This window comes from Pholcus phalangioides, unplaced genomic scaffold (assembly GCF_987345545.1).
Source record: "Pholcus phalangioides strain wild (caught in Gottingen) unplaced genomic scaffold, Ppha-v1.0 ptg000022l_1, whole genome shotgun sequence".
In the NCBI taxonomy this organism is placed as follows: Eukaryota; Metazoa; Arthropoda; class Arachnida; order Araneae; family Pholcidae; genus Pholcus; species Pholcus phalangioides.
The window spans coordinates 26630490-26652770 of NW_028301615.1; the positions used below are offsets into that span (position 1 = coordinate 26630490).

The window sequence follows — 22281 nt, forward strand, 5'->3', positions numbered from 1 at the left end:
AACGGTACATGCGGGAATGTGCGTGTAGTGAAACTTGACGTGGTTTTTTTTTCTTCTCTGTAATGCTTGTTATGTGTAGTGCTGCCATCTGCCACCAGTTTTTCTAATATGAGTGAAGTGTTATGATTGATTTATCGTTGTAGGACTGTTGCTCTCTGTGGCGAGACTTTTCAACGGGAAGATCCGCTCGAATTTGCGCCTTGAAGTTGGGAACCACAGAAAACCAACTTCAGCCGACCACCACTGTGGGTCCGAACCCGGATCCTCGCATCGCGAGTCCATCACTATAACCACTCGACCACCACAGCGGCTTTTATAATCAGATGTGTTTTATGTGGTGATGACGAAGCTCAGGCATAAAAAACTACATTCTTCATTCAGCTTTGCTGATCAAACTTCCAGTTCAGTAATTTTTTCGACCCAAGGAGACATCCAAAACAAAAGACCTCCAAACAAGCAGACGACAGATAAGATCGTAAAAAGTGAATTTTCCTACACTCCACTTTACAGTAATGTGCTGCCATCTAACTTCAAATACAAAAGTGACTAATGTGGTGAAGATGAAGTTTATAGTAAAAAACTATATTCTTTATTCCGCTCAGTTCCTTGTAAACAAAGCTCATAAACTGAACTGGAAATTTAAACTGAAAGCTCGGTTATTTTATATGAGCATAAGGAGAAGTCCAAAACAAAGAACCTCTTAATGAGCAGACGACAGACAAGAAGTTGGTTTGTTCGGTTCCCTACAAGCTAAGCTCACAAACAGAACTGGAAGTTTGAACTGCCAGTTTCTCAGGACACAAGGAGGCGTCCAAAACAAGTAACCTGGAGAGAAGCAGACGACAGATATTCTGAGGCATATATTAAGCCAGGTTTTCCTAGGAATAGGTTTCTTGCGCCGCGTGAACCGAATTAGACCATTTCGCGCCGGCAGAAACGTGTTACATAATTACGCTACGCGTTTGTGATTTCCTAGCGTGGCGCATCAGATCAAGGCGGCTATATTATAGTATATGGCCTTGACATCAGCTACTCTGTCGTCTGCATGCTCCGGTTTGAAGGGAAGGGTAAGAAAACACAAAGAGAGAGTGAAGAGAATATATATCGGCAAAACCGCGCCGCACGACGCATTTGACAGTCTGCCCATCACGCTCGACTTAAAGCGCTGTCGTGAGCCGTATTGCGCTCTGTAGGAAAACCGTCGTACTGCTTTTCTTATTGGTGAGTGGACGGTGTGTCACGCTGTGCGAATCACGTTGCGCGCGGCACAGGAAACCTGCTCCTAGGAAAACCCGGCTTTACTGGAGAACAGCGCTTATATTGTCCAACCGCCGCGACGGCAGCGACATCGAATGCAATGAAACCACGTGACTCGGTGGAAACAAAGTTCCCGCCTGGCAATTGTACAGTTCGGTCTCTAAATAGTGAGTTTCAAAGATTAAAAAAAAGGATAGAGAACTCATCCATAAAGGTGAACAATGATTAAATTATTTATTTCATTAATACTGGAATCATTTCTTTCATCAATTCTGGATTTTTTCCTTCATTATTTCTTGAATTTTCTTTCATTATTTCTTGAATTTTCTTTCATTATTTCTTGAATTTTCTTTCATTATTTCTTGAATTTTCTTTAATTCTGGAATTATTTTCTTCATTAATTATTTCATTCTTTCATTACTTCTGGAGTAATTGCTTTCATCAATTCTGGATGTTTCTTTCGTTAATGCTGAAATTATTTCTTTCATTAATTTTTAAATTATTTCTTTCATTAATTTTTAAATTATATCTCATTAATTCTGCAATTGTCTCTTTCATTAATTCTTTCATTAATTTTGGAATTATCACTTTTATCAATGCTTAAATCTCTTACATTAATTCTAGAATATTTTCTTTCATTAATGCTGAAATTATCTCTTTCATTAATTTTTTAATTATCTCATTATTGTTTTAAATTCCTATTTATGCCATAAGAAAATAACGGGGGATCGTGTTTGTTTTCACCGAGTCACGTGATGTTCCGACGAAAGATGTTGCGGGACAGTTCTCAGCACTGTCAAGGCGAGACCGCTGACGTCATACTCTCTCCAGTAATATAGTCTCAATGGAGGCTTGATGTACATGCTGTTGGTGTTGCCATCCAGGGGCGGCTTAAGCGAGGGTCCAAGGGGTGCGTCGCACCCGGGCGGCAGCGTTGACTTTACTTAAGACCCTAAAGTTTAACACAGTAAAAATTCACATGACATCACGCTTTTGAGTCATACCTCGACAACGGAAACGTTGAGGTAATAGACAAGGCGTCTGACCGTAATACCAGAAAAAAGAATGTGAGCTATTTGGGCGGCTCGAGAAAAATCTGTACCCGTGTGGGACTCCCCCTCACCTGCGTTAGGGTCCCTAGGTTGGAATCTTTCTTGGGGGCTCATGCCAGATTTTCCATGGGGCCTCTTCCACGGGCCGGACAACTTTGAAAAAAAAAAATTAATAAAAACTACCACGTTAAATATCATCTTTACAGGATAAGTGACGATGGCTCACAAAAATAAGTGCTCTTTCAAGTTAAGTATTAAGAGTAATAAAATAATTCTAGAACAAAAAAAAACAATTCTACTTCAGAAGCGGGACGTATGGTCAAGCACATTTTGCAAGGGAAACAATGATGTGCGGCTTTCTGAAAAAAAAAAAATCATGTTCATCTCCAGGTCCCCTTCACTGAAGTCCTGCCAGCCACCTAGCAGAGTCGCCAATGGGGGGGGGGGGGGCGTCACATAAGCTCGAGCCGCCCCTGCTGCCATCTAATCTCGAAATTTCAGGCAACTCATGCGATGGTGAAAAAAAAGAGTTTTATTTTTTGGCATAAAATTTTTTTACGAGACGAAAATGTTGGTAACAAAATTCGTACATTTGCAATAATCGATTTTATGTAGAAAAAATTATTTCTTCCCAAAGAAACATTCGGACAATATGAATGATCAAACAAATAAGTGAAAATACGGATTATGTGGTCTTCAGATAGGGTCACCAGAAACTGAAAAAGGAGGACGCCTGGTGCGAACCTTAGGCAGTGACGTCTTAACGCATGCTTCCCCCACCTTGGGCCTCAAAAAAAAAAACGAGACGTAGTTGAATTTTTCAGGTAGGGCCTCCAAAAAATCCCTTGGATCGGGGACCCCCCCATGATGCTCTTAAGACGATCCTGCCTGTCAGCCCCACCCTTGCGGGGGGCATGGAATTGCAGTACTTGATTCCTTTACTTCTATTAATTTACATTAAACAAAAACAGCAATAAAAAATTCGGAAAGTGATCAAAGTTATCGAATTGCAACGTATATTTCATAAAGACATGAAGCTCTCTAAAAGTATGACAAAAATTTATTTCTGTTCAATAGGATTCGAGCCACGATAAAGTGTCAACGGGGGGGGGGAACACTCCCTGATTAATTAATGAATGAATTTTATATAAAATTTAAATGCCATTCCCTCTCAATGGATCGTGTTTGATTACGATCCAGACTAAGATCAAACCGTTCCGGAAATAATGAAAATGTAATGGAATTCGTTCTTTGTGAAAAAATTTCCACTTCAGGATTTACGTTCGTAAAGTTTTTAAGTCGGGGAGCAACTACATAAATTTGTTTTTGCATTGGGCCGCAAAAATTTCCTAAGCCCGGACTTGGCTCCGATTTCTGAATTTAAATATCTCGGGAAATAATGTAATTAAAAACATGTAATTCGTTTGTTTTGCTCAAAAGAGAAAGCAACAACTGCAATTGGAAGTTAGAGGACGGGGTGGGGGGGGGGAGGGAAGATCGAATAAAAATTTACATTTTTGTGTACACTGAAATGAGTAGTTTTTCGATCTTCGCGCAGAGAAATCCTTTTCTCCTCAAAATGTTTCCTCCGTGAAATACTAGGCAGACTCAATCTGAGCAAAATTGACGTCTATCATCGATATAGGCGTTTTCTATCCCGCTTTTTTAAACGATTTCCGAAACGCTTGGAGAGGCAAATTTGTCCTTCGTTCATAGATGGACAGTGATTCAGCTATCTTTATAGGCGCCTCAGCTTATAATGGATTTAGAAAAGAATGAACTAAGTGACATAAGCAACAAAAAACATTTTATTGTCCAATGGTCAACAAGAATATACTTAAAGGCTCTGGACGCGTCCCAAAAACAAGACTGCACCAGTCCACCTGTGCTTCAAGATGAACATGAAAGGATGGTTCAGGTAGAAAGTGGGTTTGAGAGACAAAGTTTGGACGGTGGCTCGAGACGAACTGGACGCTTCAGTGCCAGATTCAGTCATCTCGAACGTGGTCTTATGTATAAGCTGAGATACATATAGGCTGTTGCCGGGGTCGATGCCCGACAAGTTGGCACCGGCCGCGAACAATCCCTGGACACCCATTGCACTAAGTATTCTGGGAAGTTCCAACGAGGTGACCATCTTCACCTTCGGTATCGCTATGTCCACTTCGGTGTTATACATAGCCTGCGGTAGGGTGTTGAGCACCTCCACGTTCATGTCCATTTCGAGCTTGTGTAGGCCGGACCTCTGCCTGGGCAACAGGAACAGCGCGTCCACGTCCATTCCAGAATAAGGCAACTGGAGTACGAACGAGTCGACGTCCGGATGATAGCCGTACAGACATTTGATCGTCCGGTGCATGAAGAGAACTTCGGCGGCTTTGTATCCGAAACTGTAGAAAGACTTCTCCACGGTCTTTACGGGATCGAACGGATACTGCCAGGGTGCTTTGAAATACAGGGCGTTAGCCAACGTCAGGCTTTCAGACATCGATGGGAGATCGGTGATGACGGTTTTGATGTTGCCTCTGGTTGCGTTGGAGACCCAAGAGTTGACCAGATCGACGACCTCTCGTTGGTCAGCCGTCGACGGGTACCTGATCAGCTCGGCAGAGTAGAAATAGCTGGACTCGTCCTCGTAATCATCGCTGACTTGATGCTTCGCGCTCAAGACCAAGGCGCTGGCAAATTTCAGAGAGTGCGAATCGCATTCCTCGACTTCGGTCATCGACTGCCTGACGCTGAGCAGACCGTCGTGGATGAAAGTCGAATTGAAATCCAGGGATTCTTCCATCTCCGTCGCCGTCTGATCGCTCGATCCGAGGTATAGCATGGCCAGCGCGTTCGAGACCCCGAGCGGCGAGAAGACCACGTTGTCGTCCGTCAGCAGCCTGTGTATCCGGAACGCTGCAGAATTGCTCACGAGGACGCTCAGGAGAGCGTTCCGTACCTTGATGGAATTCTGTTCGCTGACGGGGAAGCTTTCGGTGTCGCCCTTGAAGATATCGGCGCACGATCGGCTCGAAATCAAGCACGTCACCAGCAAGATCAAAATCGCCGTCACTCGACATCGGAACTTTAAAGCGTCTGTTAGTGACCTAAGAGTGAAAAAAACCACTATCAAAATTCAATGCACAAAATACAGCCTTCCCCACAACAGGGCAGTCATTAACTTTTTCCAGGGGGGTGGGGGCGAAGCACATGTACTTATATACACCATTTTTAGTGTATTTTCAAGAGCCAGGGGGTGCAACGGCCCCCTTGCCCCACAACCGTTATGTTCTATAAACACCGACTAAAAGGCGTGGTGGGTGGTTTTAAGTTAAAAAAATGTTTGCAGTGTCTGACTACATTTGTCTGTAGACGTGAATCCACCCTCTTACGAACTTCACGAGCCAACGAATACGAGATGCTCGATCATTTTATTAAGTCACGGTCAAAAATCAAAACATTACGATAGACACTATCCGGAGCGAAGACTTTGGCACCCACCCCGAAAAATACACGTGCCCTTCAACAGGGGATGCGATAGGGTTTTTATCTCGTGTCTGGGTTTAAATATTTGTATTTTTGTATTGCATGCATCTACCAAAAATCTTGGCTCGTCAAAAAGCCGATACGGAAGAGTTTTTTTTGCAAGTAGAGCAGTCTTGGCGCATGCATGGGGGAGAGAAGCTTGTATTAAATCAGTTCCCCGCAACCTTTTTGCCCCCGTTGAGAACTTAATTAAAAGAAATTGAGACATTCAGGTTTCATAATAAAGATGGCCGGCATTTTTTTTATTAGTAAGGAGGGGCATCTTAGAAAATCACTGCCTCGAAGATCAGGGTGCGAGTACCATAACTTCTCCCACCGGGCACGTAAGGCAGTCTTGAGAGCATGTGACCAAGTGATTTTTCCGAGGCCCTAGCCCCGCTTCTCTTGAGGCCGCCGGAGATCGCTCAAAGTAAAAGTCGGTAATGTATCAAATCTAAATGAAATCTGGTTTTACAGACCCCAATACTCGTCTGATGAAAGTGGTTTTTGCTGTTCCCCACAACTTCCGATTTGCGAATCGGTCTTCCATTAAAGAAAAAAAACTTTGCAGAGAGCAGACAAAAAAACACGCACTGACAAAAACACGAAATTCAAGCATTCACCTTCATTACGAAATGTGGAAGTCAGATGGTAGCACCAACTTAAACGGGGAGCAAGCACAATTCTGGCAACATTTAATACGTTAGAGCCACACATACTACACATATTTCGGCACGTGCAGGGCGGGCCGCTCAAGTGCACTGAAATTGCACCTCGGGCCACTTAACCCTTTAAGCGGTTTTTAAAATTTTCCTGATCCTCATTATAAACTAACACATTTGAAATTGCAAACCTCTTCCCAAATTGCCTCCTATTTTAAGAATTTGTTCCGACTACGCAAACCCCCCCCCCCCCCCACAAGAAAATTTACTCCGCCCATCGCATTTATTTAGCTATGACATGTGGCCTTCTAGGAAGAGGGTACATTTTTGCGGGGAGGATGTTTTTGTATCATTTATACCAGCGTTTCTCAATTTATAATCTGCAGGCAGACTTGGAATTTAATTATCAACTGGATGGAAAATTAATCCACTGTTGTAATTTTTTCATACTTGGGCGTGAAGGTACAATTTATTTCTGAAAATTCATATGGATATTACTATAATATCAATTACAACAATGGATTAATTTTCCATCCAGTCGATAATTCAATTCCAAGTCTGTCTACGGATCATAAATTGAGAAACGCTGGTATAATGATAGTGGTATAAATATACAAAGATTCCCCCCTAATAAATTAAATAAGATACTAATAAATTAATGAAATTAAATTAAATTTGAAAATAAAAATTCAAAAAAAAAAATGAATTCAGAGTGAATGAGTTGCTCAATAACTTGAGCAACCTTGTTTAATGGCGGAGAATACCATGACGGTCACCCACGGGCTTCGTTTAGTTTTGATCGGGCCTTTAACATCTGAAAGGTTGAAGTCCCCCTACCGTAGTGGAATGGGCGCGCGAGGTTCATGTGTAGTAAAGTAGACCCCCTCCAATATTTTGCGAAGCAGTTCGATCGAGCCCTTAGAAATCACGTACATCCGCCCTGCAGGCATATACAGGGTGTTCCGTTAATGGAACGACAAACTCCGAGGGCTGTTAGTAGGCATCAAGAGGAATAAAAATTGCAATGGAACATAGTATCGCAAACCCCGTTGAGAGGGTGAAAATCGCGAAAGACATGCAGGCTGCGAGTCCAGAAGAGACGAAAGGTGGATGTCAGTTGATCGCTGAATGCGTTCTTCGGTTCGCTCATATATATCTGACGCAAGCGGCATGTGGTTCATGCATGGTGCCCCTGCGAGGTGCGTAATCACCTCGATGTTACATACCCAAGGAGGCAGATTGAACGCGCGGGACCAGTTGCTTGTTCTCCCCGTTCGCCGGATCTCAATCCGTGAGACTCCTTCCTATTGGGTCACCTTGAATCCCTCTGGACACACCGGAGGATCTGGTAGCGCGGATTGTCGTCGTTGCTGCAGACATAAAAAGCATACCTGGTATCTCCGAGCGCGCGCGTCCGGGAATCGTTTTAGCGTAGTCATTGACTGCAATGACGTCAGCTGCCGCCACTTCCAACAAATCTTGTAATAATTAAAATATTTTTTTTTGTAATTATTGTACTTATTATTGTACTTTTTGTCGTTCCAGCGTGACGTCGAAACCTGCATGCGTTTTTCGCACTCTCAACGGGGTTTGAGACACCATGTTCCATTGCAATTTTTGTTCCTCTTGATGTCTACTAACAACCCTGAGTTTGTCGGTCTATTAACAGAACACCCTGCATTGACATGCATGTATGTCGAAAACATACATTTTCCAATACTAAAAATTAATAGTATGGCTGGTGAACCGATCATCCGCGGCTTTCGGAGACTATCGAAATCTATTACTGTACATGCTAAATTAAAACGCATCGAATTCATACTCGGAAGTGTTATCATTCAAGTACATTTAAATGATAACGATACACTATCGAAATACCAAGGGAAGGGTTTCCATGTGCCCGACATACCCTTAAGTGCAAATGTTACGTAACTGCGAGAACTTCAAACTTTAATGTACTCACATGTTTCAGATGAATTCCAGACTCGTTCAGCCAATTCCGATGGATCAACTATCAACAACGCGATAAACGTTTTGAACGTGTTTATATAACACACGTCCAGCGCGATGCGCATGACAACTCGACGTGCACGTGACTGTTAAACAGGTCTTTTTTTTTCATCCATCAATACACTTCGTATACGCTAGTGTAGGTGGCGTGCCTTCAGTCGAAAAACTGAGATTAGCTTTATCCGGTTATAAAGCCCTGGATAATATTACAGTCAGTCGGTCAGCTCTTATCCGGATGAGAACAAAGCCAGATCCAAAATCTTTACTTTAAAATTCATAAAAGTAGAAGGAATTAATATATTTTAATGCGGACACTTTATTTCAAAAAACTTATTATCACGGAGGGGGATTTTTTTTGTGCGGAAAAAAAATTAGTTAAAATTTTGTTGACAGAAGGTGCTGCAGGAAAGCAAATCACTGGAAAAATGCAAATCAGAATCCTATAAAATGCAAGGTGTACGATTAACAGATCATTTCTGAATTTCCCTGTTACTGGAGCTCGCATGAAGTGATCATTGTGATGTTGTCATTAGTGAATAAAGCACTATTGGTGAAATTGTTTTTTCTCAGCTACGAATCACCGGCTCAAGCTGTACAAACGTTTCAAACGCAGAATAGATACAGAAGGGTTGAGGGCAATCACTCTTGCCGAACTGACGTGCGGCGCCCTCTATCGATAAAATTTAAACTATTTCTTTCTGTTCCTGAAGTTAAATGCTGTGATCACAATTCAGGAGCAATTATATCTACTTTTTTGCCACAGTTAATCGCATTTACTTCATTTGTTTTTATGTTACTCTCTCTTATAATTTACTCTTGCATTATCATATTTGTACGTAGCTCGCAATTGTATTTTCTCCTTAATTTTCCAATTTCAGTAATATGGCTCTTTTTCGTATGATTATTATTATTTTTACATTTGATGAACAAATAATGTATCAAATTCATGTGATATTGCAATCGCTTTAATTACGATACAGAATCGGAGTGTATTATGTCTTCCCATTATAACTTTTTCCCTGATGCTCTTGAATATAGTCATATGACTGAGATGCTAGTCCTACAGTATCTGTAGCGTCGACTGAACTTGCTCACACCAAATTTTGGCATCAATGTAATCCTGTATAGATGAAATATCTCTGATTAATGTCTCTCGATTGTGTAACATACATACGCAGAGATTAGATAAGCCAAGATCTGAACAATCATGGATTATGCTAAAAGGCTCTCCAGAAACTGTAATGATAGTCTTCTGAACTCTGATTATGAGCATCTTCGTGAAATCTTCAATTATAATAGCAGCAGTGATACTTTCAGACTCAAAAAGCCTAAAAATATTCTCGAGCGCTGTCCAGAATCAATGTTCCGGGTCTCTGACACATGTACTTGTATTATATGGCTAATTTCTCCCTTCTGGTACTGTCAGAATTGATACACTGAATATGCCACTGTATATACTTCATGGCTTACACAAATTATATTCCCTATTTAACCTCAACTTGAGAACTATTAACCATTATTATTTTTATCTACATTATCATAATTCATAAAGCATTAATTGCATCCCTATAAACATGTTGCATCTCCCAGCATCTTAGTTAACGTATGGTGATTTTATTTTCATTTAATTATATTACATCATATTATCACATATGGTGATGTATGATGTCCATTATTTCCTGTGGAGCTCGCCATTAATTTCCAGGGAAAGATGTGATCTCAGAGCAACATTTTTAATTTTTTTCTCCATCTTAGAGATGGTGTGAGATGACTCTTAAATTTTTCATCATCCCCCTATTCTATTATTACAGCCATAGCTTCAATACACTACTGCATTTAATTGGCAGAACACTTATGAAGAGGGATAGAAGTGTTAAAGTCTCATCTACGTCACCCCGAGATACGAAGGTTCACGGTAGTTTGAGCAGAAATTGAACAACATTTTTAAAATTGCGAATCAGATTCTTATGTCGTCTCCATTATGGACATTTCTCAAAAAACAGACGTGGGAAATACAAAATACAATTTTTATTAGTACAATTTAAAAGAATCACACACAAAATTAAGTGAATGGACTGATCACTACACGTGTTTTCACATTGTAAAAACGAAAATACAACTTTATGGAACTGGAATGTCATAGTACAGAATCTTGTCTCTGCTCGATGCGTAGGAGAATGGCTTTCGCTTGAAGAAGCCCCATTCCTTTACCGAATTCCAGCGGCACCTGGAAAAGAATTAATTCGAATATGATACGTCCATTCTAAAAATGTAAAGTGTCTGAAACGCCATTAACTTTTTGCAGTCCTTTATGTAGAGGTGGACTCGACTTGGGTCTGCACCAGGAAACAACGGAACTTCATTGCTATAACGGCCCATTAGAAGGTTCCTGTGAGTTTGGCTTCTTAGCAGAACACGTAAGCTATACAAAACCACAAAGGAACAAACTTCTCGGGAGGCCTTCCGTAATGTAGGGTGGCGACATGGTCCCCACATCCTGGAGCAGGGTCCCCTAGTCTGGGATCTTTTGTAGGCCCACCGGTTAGACTTTTCGCGGGCCCTTCTATAGTAAATTTATAGAGTGTGAAAATGCAAAAAATGATGAGAATTTCCCCGAGTCCTGTCAGCCCCACCCTTGTGGAGGCCATGGGCGACAATACAAAGTACCAACGACGTACCGGAAAAGCACCTCCGGACCGCAAAGGGTTAAAAAAGCATAACATGAAGAAATTATGAGCCTGCTGTGATTTCAACCATTTGAATAGAGGAGGAACTACAGCCATGGGTCGATTTGACTCTATCAAAATTTGAAACAAGCGAAACAATATACAAGGTGTCCTATGAATTCATAAGTAGCTCAAAAATTCATAAGAACTGAAGGAATTGGTTCAGCCTATTTGAATATGGTTTGCGGAAAAAGTTAGTTTCTCCGCGAAAAAAAAGGGATATTTTTTGGTACTGAAAGAAATAGTTCAAACATTTGTCGATTGAGGACGTCGAGCGAAAAAAAATCACTGGAAATATAGGAACCGGAGTTCTTTAAAATGGAGGGTGTACGACTGACAGCTCGCACCTGAATTTTCCTGTCACTGCCGCTTACATAAGGTTATTAAGGCCGCTTACATTTATTATGATGTTGTTATTGGTGGATAAACATTGTTAGCGAAATTGTTTTACCTCAGCCACGAATCGCCGGCTGAAGCTTCACGAACGTTTCGGACACAGAAGAGAACGAAGAAAGGTTCAGCTCTAATTGCTCCTGATTTGCTTTCGTGCAGCGTCTTCTATCGACAAAAATTCGAACCATTTTTTTGTACCAAAAAAAAAAAATTTTCCATTTCGTGAAAGTAACTTTTTCGCGAGAGAGAACCGCATTGAAATACAGCAACCCCCTCTTAACGGACACCCCCCTCAGATGCGGTCACAAGTCTTTTACGGCCAAATAATAATTTCCCTGTATATAACAAAAGTATACTTTTCAAACTGTCGGCTGAAGTTGGTTTTCTGTGGTTCCCAACTTCAAGGCGCAAATGCGAGCCGATCTCCCCGTTAAAAAGTCTCGCCACAGAGAGCAACAGTCCTACAACGATAAATCATTCAATCATAACACTTCACTCATAGTTAGAAAAACTGGTGGCAGATGGCAGCACTACACATGACAAGCATTACAAAGAAACAAAAACTTCACGTCAGGTGTCACTACACGTAAACGCACAGCCCCGCATGTACCGATTCGTTGGGGGGTGGGGGTGGGCGGGATGCATGTGTGGTGTAGCAGTAGTAGGTAGGGCCTCCAAAAAAAAAATGGCTCGGGGATCCATGATGTTCTTAAGTCAGCCACCTCGTTGGGCAATTTGCCTGTTGTGGCGTGGTATTTGTATTTGTAAACCCCCGATTAACCATCACACCCCCCCCCCCGCCACCACTCTTTTACGGACGAATTTTTTTTTGCCCCAATGGTGTCCACAAAAGAGCATAGGCGTAAACTTATTGAAAATGTTGGGGGGGCTCAGGCTCTAATGGAACCTCGTTTATACGACGCGTCGTATAAATGCGAAAGCAGTACTGAAAAACGAACTTTTTCCGAAAATTACCCCCCCCCCCTTTTTTTTACAGACGTTTCCGAAAAAAAATTTTGTGGAAAATCTGTCGTTTTGATTCAAAATCTTATGCTTGAGAAGAAATATACTTATAATACTATCATAACATTACTGTTGCTAAAGTCTCACGCAATTTTACGGTATTCATTTCAAGATTTAACAAAAAAAAGTGTTATTTAAACGTTATGTAAAACGTCCTTTACTTGACAGAGAACACCGTTACAAAATTATCGAATGTGGGGGCGACAAAAATCCCAGTTACAGCCCTGGCTATCAGCATACCGTAGCCCGTTCAATAATTATTTCAGTACCTGTCAAAAGCCATTGAACACAGGGCCACAACTAGGGAGGAGCAGGCGGGTCTCGTGCCCCGGGCGCTAGACCGGATGGGGTGCAAATTTCATTCTAAAACCTCTCCTTGAACATTACAAGGGGGGCGTCAAAATGCGCGCTTGCCCCGGGTAACCAAGGATCTAGTTGCAGCCCTGATTGAACCAGTCAATCATTTTAAATTTTATTACTTTTTCAGTAAAAAATATGCATGAGAAACTACAGTCGATCCCGCTTAGTTTTTCCGCTTACAACGTTTCTTCATGATGGGTTTTTGAAAACCGTAAAACACTGTATTTCAGTGACACGTTTTCACCAATTGAAAAATTATGTGATTCGATTGATAGAAAAGGTGTTTTCCAAAGACTTGGGAGTTCGAATCGAAATGAAAACGTCGATTAATTGAAGTGTATACAGGCAGGGTCCTGGGTAAAGCAGGAATTAGGAGGCTCTTGCGACAAGAGTCAAAGATGTTAATTGGTCAGTGAATGTATGTTGTTTGAATTTCGGGGGCTCAAAGTTATAAAGGCTTCATTTGCCCATGAAGAAATTAGGCCCTGTATACAGGGATAATGTATAGAAATGTATAGCAACTGAAGCAAAACCTCGTACAAATAAGTAAGGTCAGAAACGTAATAGGGAGATATATACAAAGGGTTCCATTACATTTTCCTAAATACAGTAAAATCTCCACAAATGATCACCTGCACTCAAACACAAATATGCATCAGTGGCCGCCTCTATTTGGCGTAAAATTTCTATGGTGGAGCCCCGTACGCTCTCCTCTTATATTCATTTATCGAATTTACTGATTTATTTTCTTCGAGTGGGTGCGGAGCCCCCGGGAAGTGTACACGGAGCACCGGTTGAGAACCGCTGCTTCAGTGAAAAGTTTCCCAAACTTTTTGTGTTCCATAGCTCTTCTTTAAAAAAAATTTCTTTCTCATTTCTCCCAACTCAAGCCCACCCATAGGATCCTATACTAAACCCATAGCTTCTATCGACCCTTTGGACAATTGCATCGACCCCTTCCCCCAGGGGTCGATGTTTCACACTTTGGAAAGCACAGCTTCAGTGGCCATTCTTGGTTATTATACAACTTAATTTAATGAAAGGTCACGGGAAATTGACCTTTTTATTTTTGATTTATTCATTTTTTTTTTGCACTATTTATAAATTTGTTATGATTAGTCCTGTTTGTTGCATTTATATAAATTAACCTCTTTTTAGCATTAATGTGTGTATAAATGTATGTAATTGAAGAATTTTCAGAATAAGTGCAAATTTTCAAGTTGTGCGAAAGATTAATTAAATTTTTGTAATTTTTCAAATTAATATTGCTCATAAATACAATAAAAGTTCGTTATAACAACAGCTCACAACCACAAGAAAAGTTTTCGCTGTAACGTAGTTCTCATTATAAACGAATTTTCACGTTTCGCTCTGTAAGAACATAAAATTATTGAAAATTGCTGCTTTATCTGCATTGGGACGTCTTTGAGATCATTTCGTTCTAATATTAACGATTGAACGGAACTCTAGTCATGTGAAATTGATTTTTGATCTCAAATCAGTTGATTCTCTAAGAGTATAAGACGTTTTCCATAGAATTTCGTATCATCAAAGCGGTTTAGATGACCAACTGAACAATTAAAAGTCTGAACTTATTACATTCATGCTCACTTCCATGGATTTATGGATCAGGCAACATCGTCTATCGAATCGGAAATTCGACATTTTCAAATAGTTTGGTTGCTCAACTCCAAGGACCTTCTAGCTACAATGGACCATACCCGAAGCCCGGGTGCTTTATTTGCTTGTCGTTTCTTTTTTTTCAAGTAAAAAGAAGTAAAATCTCAGGAGAAAAATCCGCCTATTTTTGACATTATTCATGTTTTGTTACTTGTGTGCACGTGTAGTTTGCTTCTTTTTCGAGCAACTTTTTCTTTCTATTAGTGAGCAGCTACGGTACTAATAACTAGAAATTCCTAAATAAAATACATGTAGAAATCATTTGCATGAGAATGTTTTTGCAAATGAATATGCACCGAGATAAATAGAAAAGATGCATTTAAAAACGCATTTGCGTTTTTTGCTTGGTTATTTGTTCTTTAGCACATATTTTCTCAGTTTTAGTTCATATTTAGCCATTTTTTTTAAGTGGAAAATTCGGGCTCTAATTACAGGCGAATCCCGTTTTAACGAATACCGTTACAGCGAAAATATCGTTTTAACGAATGGTTTTCTAATCCCTCTAATAAGTATACATAGGAACAATGCAAACAATCTGAAATTTCTTTATAACGAAGTGTTTTCTCCGGTTTCTTGGACTTCGTTATAACAGCATATTCGACTGTATAACAATCATTTAATGTATTGTTGCCAAAGTGAATGTGACAAGGGCGTAGCCAGAAATTTCGTTCGGCAGGGGGGACCAAAGTGATAGAACAATAGATTTGGTCATCTTTTCCCCTTTTTTCGGTCATTTTCTCACATTTCGGACGAGGGGACCAGACCCCCAAGTCTTCCTCTTCGCTACGCCCTTGGAATGGGACTACCCCTGAGCATGAGCGTACCCAAGAAAACCAATCTATTGGGGGGGGGGGGGGACACACGGAATTTCTTCCAGAGAATTTTTGAGTTGGTGCCAATTTTCCAAAAGCATTTAATTAACAAAAATTTATTTGATTGTTGGGGGCGTAGCCTTTGCCCTTGAGCCCCATTCTAGTTTGATCACGGTCCAAGTAAAAATATACTTTCATTCTCTCTCTCTCTCTCATTGAAACGAGCACAACTCCAGTCTATCGCCATAGGCAATTTATTCAGATCTAGTCATGCCGTAAATCTGAGTATATCCTGCCAGGATCCCCCAGATCTCATGAATCCCGATATCCCCTGGGCGGGGTCATGAAAATGACTATATACAAAAAATATATTCAGAACAGTATATGCATCTTTATTTATTCCAAGGTTGGACAAACCCCAAGTGCCAGGTCACCATGGTGACTGGAAAATCTGTATTCGCGCCTAAAATTTTGTATATGTGATTGCTAAATCAGAATCTAGTGATGGCTCAAAATTTTCCGATTTCATAATTGTCTTCCAACATAGAAAGGAGCAGAGCCACAACTAGAGAAAGTAGGTAGGTCTGGTGCTCCGGACGCTGGACCAGAATGTGAGTCGAATTCACCCTTTAACTGCTTCTTCTACATGCAAGGGGCGCCAAAATTCCGAATTGCCCCAGATGACAAAGTATCTAGTTGCGGCCCTGGGAAGGGGGTCATCAATTCCCAGAAAGGTTGAAAAAAGATTATTTAAGATACTTTTCTCGTGAAAAAACCATGCTTGGCTCTTACAAAATTTGGCTGGTGCCTAAATTTTTTAATGATTTTTGTCGAGCCCTGTATTTATTTATATTTTATGATACAGTGTATATTTCCCCCAAAATCAAATTACATGTCACTTATTTAAGATTTATTTTACTCTCATATATCAGGTTTTAAATTAGAAAAATAATAATTTTTTTAGTTGCATAAATTTCTTATTAAAAACTCGATTCAAATATTGTCCCTTTTACAAGTATGCAAGAAAAATGGAGTTTAAATTTTTCTTAAATAAATTTTAAATATGATTGAAAAAAATAAAACATGGTAAGTTTTATTAATTTATTGATATGTCTAACAGAAAAAAAAGTATTTTATACTACGCTTTATTGATTATAACTATTAGAGGGCTGCAAAATCTAGATTGTTTTTGAAGATTCTGAATAAATTATCATTAAAGAAAATGTTTAAAATGCATGAATTTATCAAAAATGTGTAGCTATATTTAATATTGCTTACTTTTTCTGTCAGGAAACTGTGCGGAATCACGAGGAACTTTTCCGTTTTCTTGTAATACAACATGTTTTACTAACAGAAGGTTATACTGTACGTGCACAACCGAATGTGGTCCACACAAACCATAAAATACTGTGGAACTGTCTATCTCAACATTTGTGGGGGTTTTTTTTCAGGGGAAAAACAAGGAGTTTACTTCAAGTGGCTCCAAACACAGCTATTCTTATTTTGCAGAATCACAAACCTCGTCTAGATTTTTCTTCACCACCGTAATTTCTTTATATTCCAATTAGGATCATCTATGTCGGCGTCCTTCACGGATGGCCATCCATTAAGCACAAAAGCTTTTAAAGCCTTGACCGGCGGCGTCAAGAAGAATGTAGTTTTCAGGATCAGAAGGGGGGTCCCCATATGGACGGATGCCTCCAGGTGACATATTCCCCACATAAGCGACACGCTATACACTCCCCGTCCTTCTAATTAGGAAATGGTGATTGTATTCAGTAAACCTGCATTGAAGCAGCCGAAACTGAACCCTATTGAAATGCTCTTTGTCAGCTGCAGAAGGGGCGGCCCCTTTATCATGAAGAAAAAAAAAAATACATGGAATAAAAAGTCCGCCAAAGATCCCAGGCTAGAAGCCCTTCTCCAGTATGTGGGAGTCCATGGCCGTGCTTATAGCTCGCTGAGTGCCCCCCCCCCCCCGGGAAACACGCCACTAGATGCCACGGACGGGCTGTAACTAGGAGTGAAGATCATTTTATTGTCGGGAAAGGGGGGGGGAAGCATCGAAATGCCTCCTTGAGATCGACTGTGATGCCGCAAGATATTTAAAATTTCTAACAGTGCTGCGAACGTAAACAGGGTATGTAAAACCCCCTCTTTGCGGTCACCGGCTGGACAAATAGAAATTCGTCCGTAAAAAAGAATTGATCGGGAAAGGAGGAACCCTATTAAAACCTTGAGAATAATTCTTCATTTTGAAATAAACACAATTTTTTGAATAACATAAGTAAGAAATACTACATCCTTTTTAGAAAAATTCCCCAATATAATTTGCAATGGAACATAGAAAAAATTACAGTATTTTCCGATAAATAGAGGTCGCATCCTGTAAAATGGCCGGAAAAAAGTGTTTGTGGAAAAATCGCCACTTTTTTTTTTACATGTCACAGCTTCGTATAAAGGCCGAAACTCACTGTACTGACGTGACGTGATTATTCCGAGTCTAGGTGTGGAAAACGTATCCATGCGATTTTTTTTGGGGGGAGAGGGGAAGATTGAGCCAGCTCTCCGAAATTAATAAGGGGGGGGGGAGTCTCGATCCCATTGGCTTAAAACAAGTTACGACTTAATGCACTTAACATACTACTTAATACAAGTTACGCTTACGACAGGTCCAAGCACTTCCCTGTGAAAAATCGGGGTCCTCGCGAAAGATCTGTCCAAAAGCCCGGTCCAACGGAGACAGGATCATTTTAGTCGTAGAGGGAGGGAAGAGTATGTAATTTTTTCACCCTCTCCCCGAATCCTCCTCCGATCGAAATGATATTTTTCGTCTTCCACCCCCCCCCCCCACCCAGAATTAGCAGTCCCCACAAGAATTCCGCCTGTGAAAACTGCCTTCTTCCCTAGTTCCGGCCCTGGCTACCTAAGTGTTGGAGTACTGGAAACAGGGCTGGGGGGAGGGGTCAAATGTCTAGGGTGCCGGACCAGAGGGGGGGGGGACGCAAATTTCACCTTTTAACCTCTCTTCAACATTTATTGAAATACCGTATTTAAAATTTCTATATAAAAGTGCTGCTAACGTAGATAGTTTGAGAATCCCTGATTTATAAGGAGGAAATTTCATATTCCTAGTATTAGAATGCAATAGTACCCGGCTCAGGGGGCTTTGAAATTTTCCATTCATTTCTTATTTTCTTTTTTTTTTGTGTGTTAATTTTATTTTACTATTATTTATTTGATTCCCCTCAAAGGCACCGGAACCTAGGAGTGGAGGATATTTGAGCCCAAAAAATTTTGTAAGGCGGTTGAGCCCCCCCCCCCCCAATAGTTTTTAGAAGAACAATGCAGTGCGTCTCTCTCCACCCAATGTTAATTTCTTCATGTCAGCGCCTCTGTTGTGAAGAACTTGTTAATAAGCTTAATCATTGTTCACTTTACCTCCTCCCACTTTTTTTCTTTTTTTGTGTTGCATCATGTCCCCATCCCCAAGGGTCACACTCAACAAAAGAAGGAAGAGATGCTCTTGAGTTTACCGACAGTGCAAGCAAGAGAAAGGATCCCCCGCCCCCAAGTTATCTACACTGGTGCCTTCAGGCACCTCTGGGAGGACGCAATTTAGGATGAATGGATGCAGGATTGATTCGGAGATAAGACTACTATTGTCACAGAACAAGTGCGTTGAGATTCTGAAGAAAAGTAAAAAAATAAAATTTCGAGCAGATGGATTTCTACTATTTAAAGAAATTTTTTGTCAAAAAGTTTTTTCTGAGCCAAGTGTGAGAAACATATCCACTCGAATTTTTGGGGGGGCCGAGCCGGCTCTTCTAAAATGGTGGGGGGGGGGGGGCTCGGGCCCACGGGCCGGATACAAGTTTACGCCTATGTTCTACCCCCACCCCCAGTCAAATTTTGTTGTGAAGGGGCTTGAAAAATGTTTCGGCATCGGTCCTCAAGATCTGTTATGAATGGGCATTTAGAATGTGCTTTTTTCCCCAATATTTTTCAAAAAAACATTGAGGGGGGGGGGCCTAAAAGTTATTGGTCCTCCGCATATACGAGACTCAAGCGTGTACGAAGGAGAGGGAGAATGCATTGCACAATGGTTTTTTTCAGTAATTACTGGGAGGCTCAGTCCCCTTACAAAATTTATTGCGAGGGGGGGGGGGGCTCAAATGGCCTCAGCCTCTAGGTTCTGGCACTTATTCTTTATAGAGTGTAATTTATTTCGGTTTCAATATCATTGCTTCCCAATTTTCAACCTTCCCCCTCCCCCCACCATGCATCTTTGGGCTTATTTTCATGTCGGCGCCATGGCCGTCCTCCGGTCGCAGTGAACAAAAGAAGAGACACTCCATCGAGAGACACTCAGTTTTTGCCACAGGCAAAGAAGAAAGAGCCCCCCTCAACACCGCAAAGAATCTTCCTCTCAGCCGTGCCTTCTGGCAGTAACCGATGGAGACCGATTGGAACCGATGGAGGGTGCAATTGGGGATTGAACGGCAGGGAAGAAATGAAATAAACGTATTGTCATGGAAAAAGAAAGCCAAAGACCATCCAGATTTTTTAAAAGAACTAAAATTTTGTGCAGATTGTTTCCATTAACTAATTCATAATTAGGACAACTTTTGGTTAAAAAAAAATTTTTCATCATTGCAAAATGAATAAGCCATATTCATACGAATTTTTGGGGGGGCTGAGCCGCGTCTTCAAAAATGTTGGGGGGGCTCGGGCCCATGGGCCCTATAGAAGTTTACGCCTATGCAAAAGAGAGGTTTTACTGTATACCAATTTTATATTAATTTTTAAACTATTTACGAATTTATGAAACAGTCTGTAATAAATTTGTACTTTGTCTTACCATTGAGCAAGGGGAGGAGGAGGAGGTCCCTGGTTCTTCGACTTTTGGCACGACAAAGAGTCCGTGAGACATAGAAGGCTAAGATTGCCACAGAGAATGTTACAAAATCCCGGCAGTTGTTGATGCCATTCTTGAATGTATTTTGGTATGGAATGTGAACATAATAATAGTATGTAGAGCAGTAAGGCGGGGGAGGGGAGGAGTGTCTTTTACTCAGGCATGTTCTGAAAGTTAGAGCCTACCGCAACAACGGGTCTCGCACCTAAATCTAGGGCTCTAGGATATACAAATACAAAGCCACAACAGGCAAAATGCCGAACGAGGTGGCTGATATTCTGAGAGAGGGCCACTGAAAATCAAGTAAAAACTTTCTACTAGAAAGTCCTTAGTCCCCCCCTGGAAAAATGAGGGGCTCCAGCCTGGGGGGAGATGTCCAGACATCGTTCTTGTTGATAAAAATTTACACCGCAAAGTTACTCGGATATCAATCCAACGAGTAGAAAGAAGCCCATAACTGGATATAGGAATGAGATGGGGAACAAAGCCACAGGAAAAAGACATTGTCGAAATGGGGTCACGGTTCAAAAGAAGGTTACAAAATAGATTTGGTGTTGTGTGTTCAATAATAAGAATTTTTGACACATAAATTGAACTATAAAGGCTCCCAACAGATCTTCTAAATCAATCAGACACCATCATACACGTATATTCATTAGTACGAGCATTTTCGCCAAAACGACAGAGCAGCCAAGTAAAGTGCCGCTATTGCATAAAAGAAAAGTTGTGTCCCGTAAAAACGGGAAGAGCAATAATTCAAATCATCTGGATCTGCACCCGATTCCACTGAAAAATGACCGAAAGAACATTTACAAACATGCTATACCTATACATAATGCTGAAAACAGAACGAACTGCCTTCGTAAACACTGTGTTGTAATCCATGTACTGTACAGGAATTCTCATGTGTGTGTGTGTGCTTACCTGGGTGTCAGGGCCGACCTTGAAGCGGAACCTGCTGAGCAGATTGGCGAGGCACAACTTGATCTCGATCAGGGCGAACCTCATGCCAATGCAATTCCTCGGTCCGGCACCGAACGGGATGAAAGTGTACGGATTCCTCTTCTCTTTCTCCTGTTGAGTGAATCGGTTGGGGTCGAACTTCTCCGGATCTTCGTAAAACTCCGGATCGTGGTGGATGGCGAAGACCGGCACCGAGACCAACATTCCCTTCTTAATCGTGATGCCGGTCGATCCGAGATCGTAGTCTTCCTCCGCCCGCCTTTCGAGCCTGAATCCAAAACATACATCATAAATCAACTTCCTGATAACTAGATTATACAGGGTGTCCTGTAAGTGCTGGTGCGGCCTTATCTCATCAACCGGCCGTCGTAGAGGTATGATTCCAGTTTCAAAAATGCTCAAAAGGCGTTCAAAAAATTACCCTGTTCCAGTTTTGAGAGTGAAAAAACAGTGTGTCCCAAAATAAAAAAATCAAAATCTTTATAAGGTCCCCTGTACTCTAACTTCCGTTAGAAAAAAAATTGGTGGCAGATGGCAGTACTACACATAACAAGCATTACACAGAAACAAATTTCACGTCAGGTTCACTACACATATACACACATTCCAACATGTACCCACGGCCCCCCACAAGAGCAGGGCTGATAGGGCTCTAGCCCTGGGGCCCGGGACAATTCTCATCATTTTTTTCTTTTTCACGCTATAAATTAACTATGGAAGGGCCCGTGAAAAGTCTGACCGGGGGCCCTCGCCCAAGATCCCAGCCTAGAGGCTCCTGCTCCAAGATGTGGGGGCCCATGCATGTACCAATTCGTTAGAAGTTCCGCAGAGGAATATGGACGAGGTGCATGTCTGGTTCAGCAGCAGTACTCTTAACTTCCAATTTGAAAATTTTGTCCTGTCAAGTTTCCA

At 41.1% G+C, this 22281-nt stretch overlaps 2 protein-coding genes across 2 annotated transcripts in view; both read right to left on the minus strand.

Annotated features, from left to right (window-relative positions):
- Positions 1-3949: 3949 nt before the first annotated feature.
- Positions 3950-8494, minus strand: LOC149070112 (leukocyte elastase inhibitor-like). The gene is made up of 2 exons (XM_089249784.1): positions 8448-8494; positions 3950-5404 (listed from the first exon to the last, which is right to left on the minus strand). Coding segments are annotated over exons 1-2 (1260 nt in total). The 5' UTR covers positions 8450-8494; the 3' UTR covers positions 3950-4146.
- Positions 8495-10507: 2013 nt separating this feature from the next.
- The window catches only part of LOC149070113 (cytochrome P450 3A6-like), a 29128-nt gene continuing 17354 nt past the window's right edge, over positions 10508-22281 (minus strand). The window contains exons 12-13 of the mRNA XM_089249689.1: positions 21331-21637; positions 10508-10721 (exon numbers count right to left, since the gene is read on the minus strand). Coding sequence (XP_089105815.1) covers positions 10632-10721; positions 21331-21637 — 397 coding nt within the window. The 3' untranslated portion in view covers positions 10508-10631. The remainder of the gene's footprint in view (positions 10722-21330; positions 21638-22281) is intronic.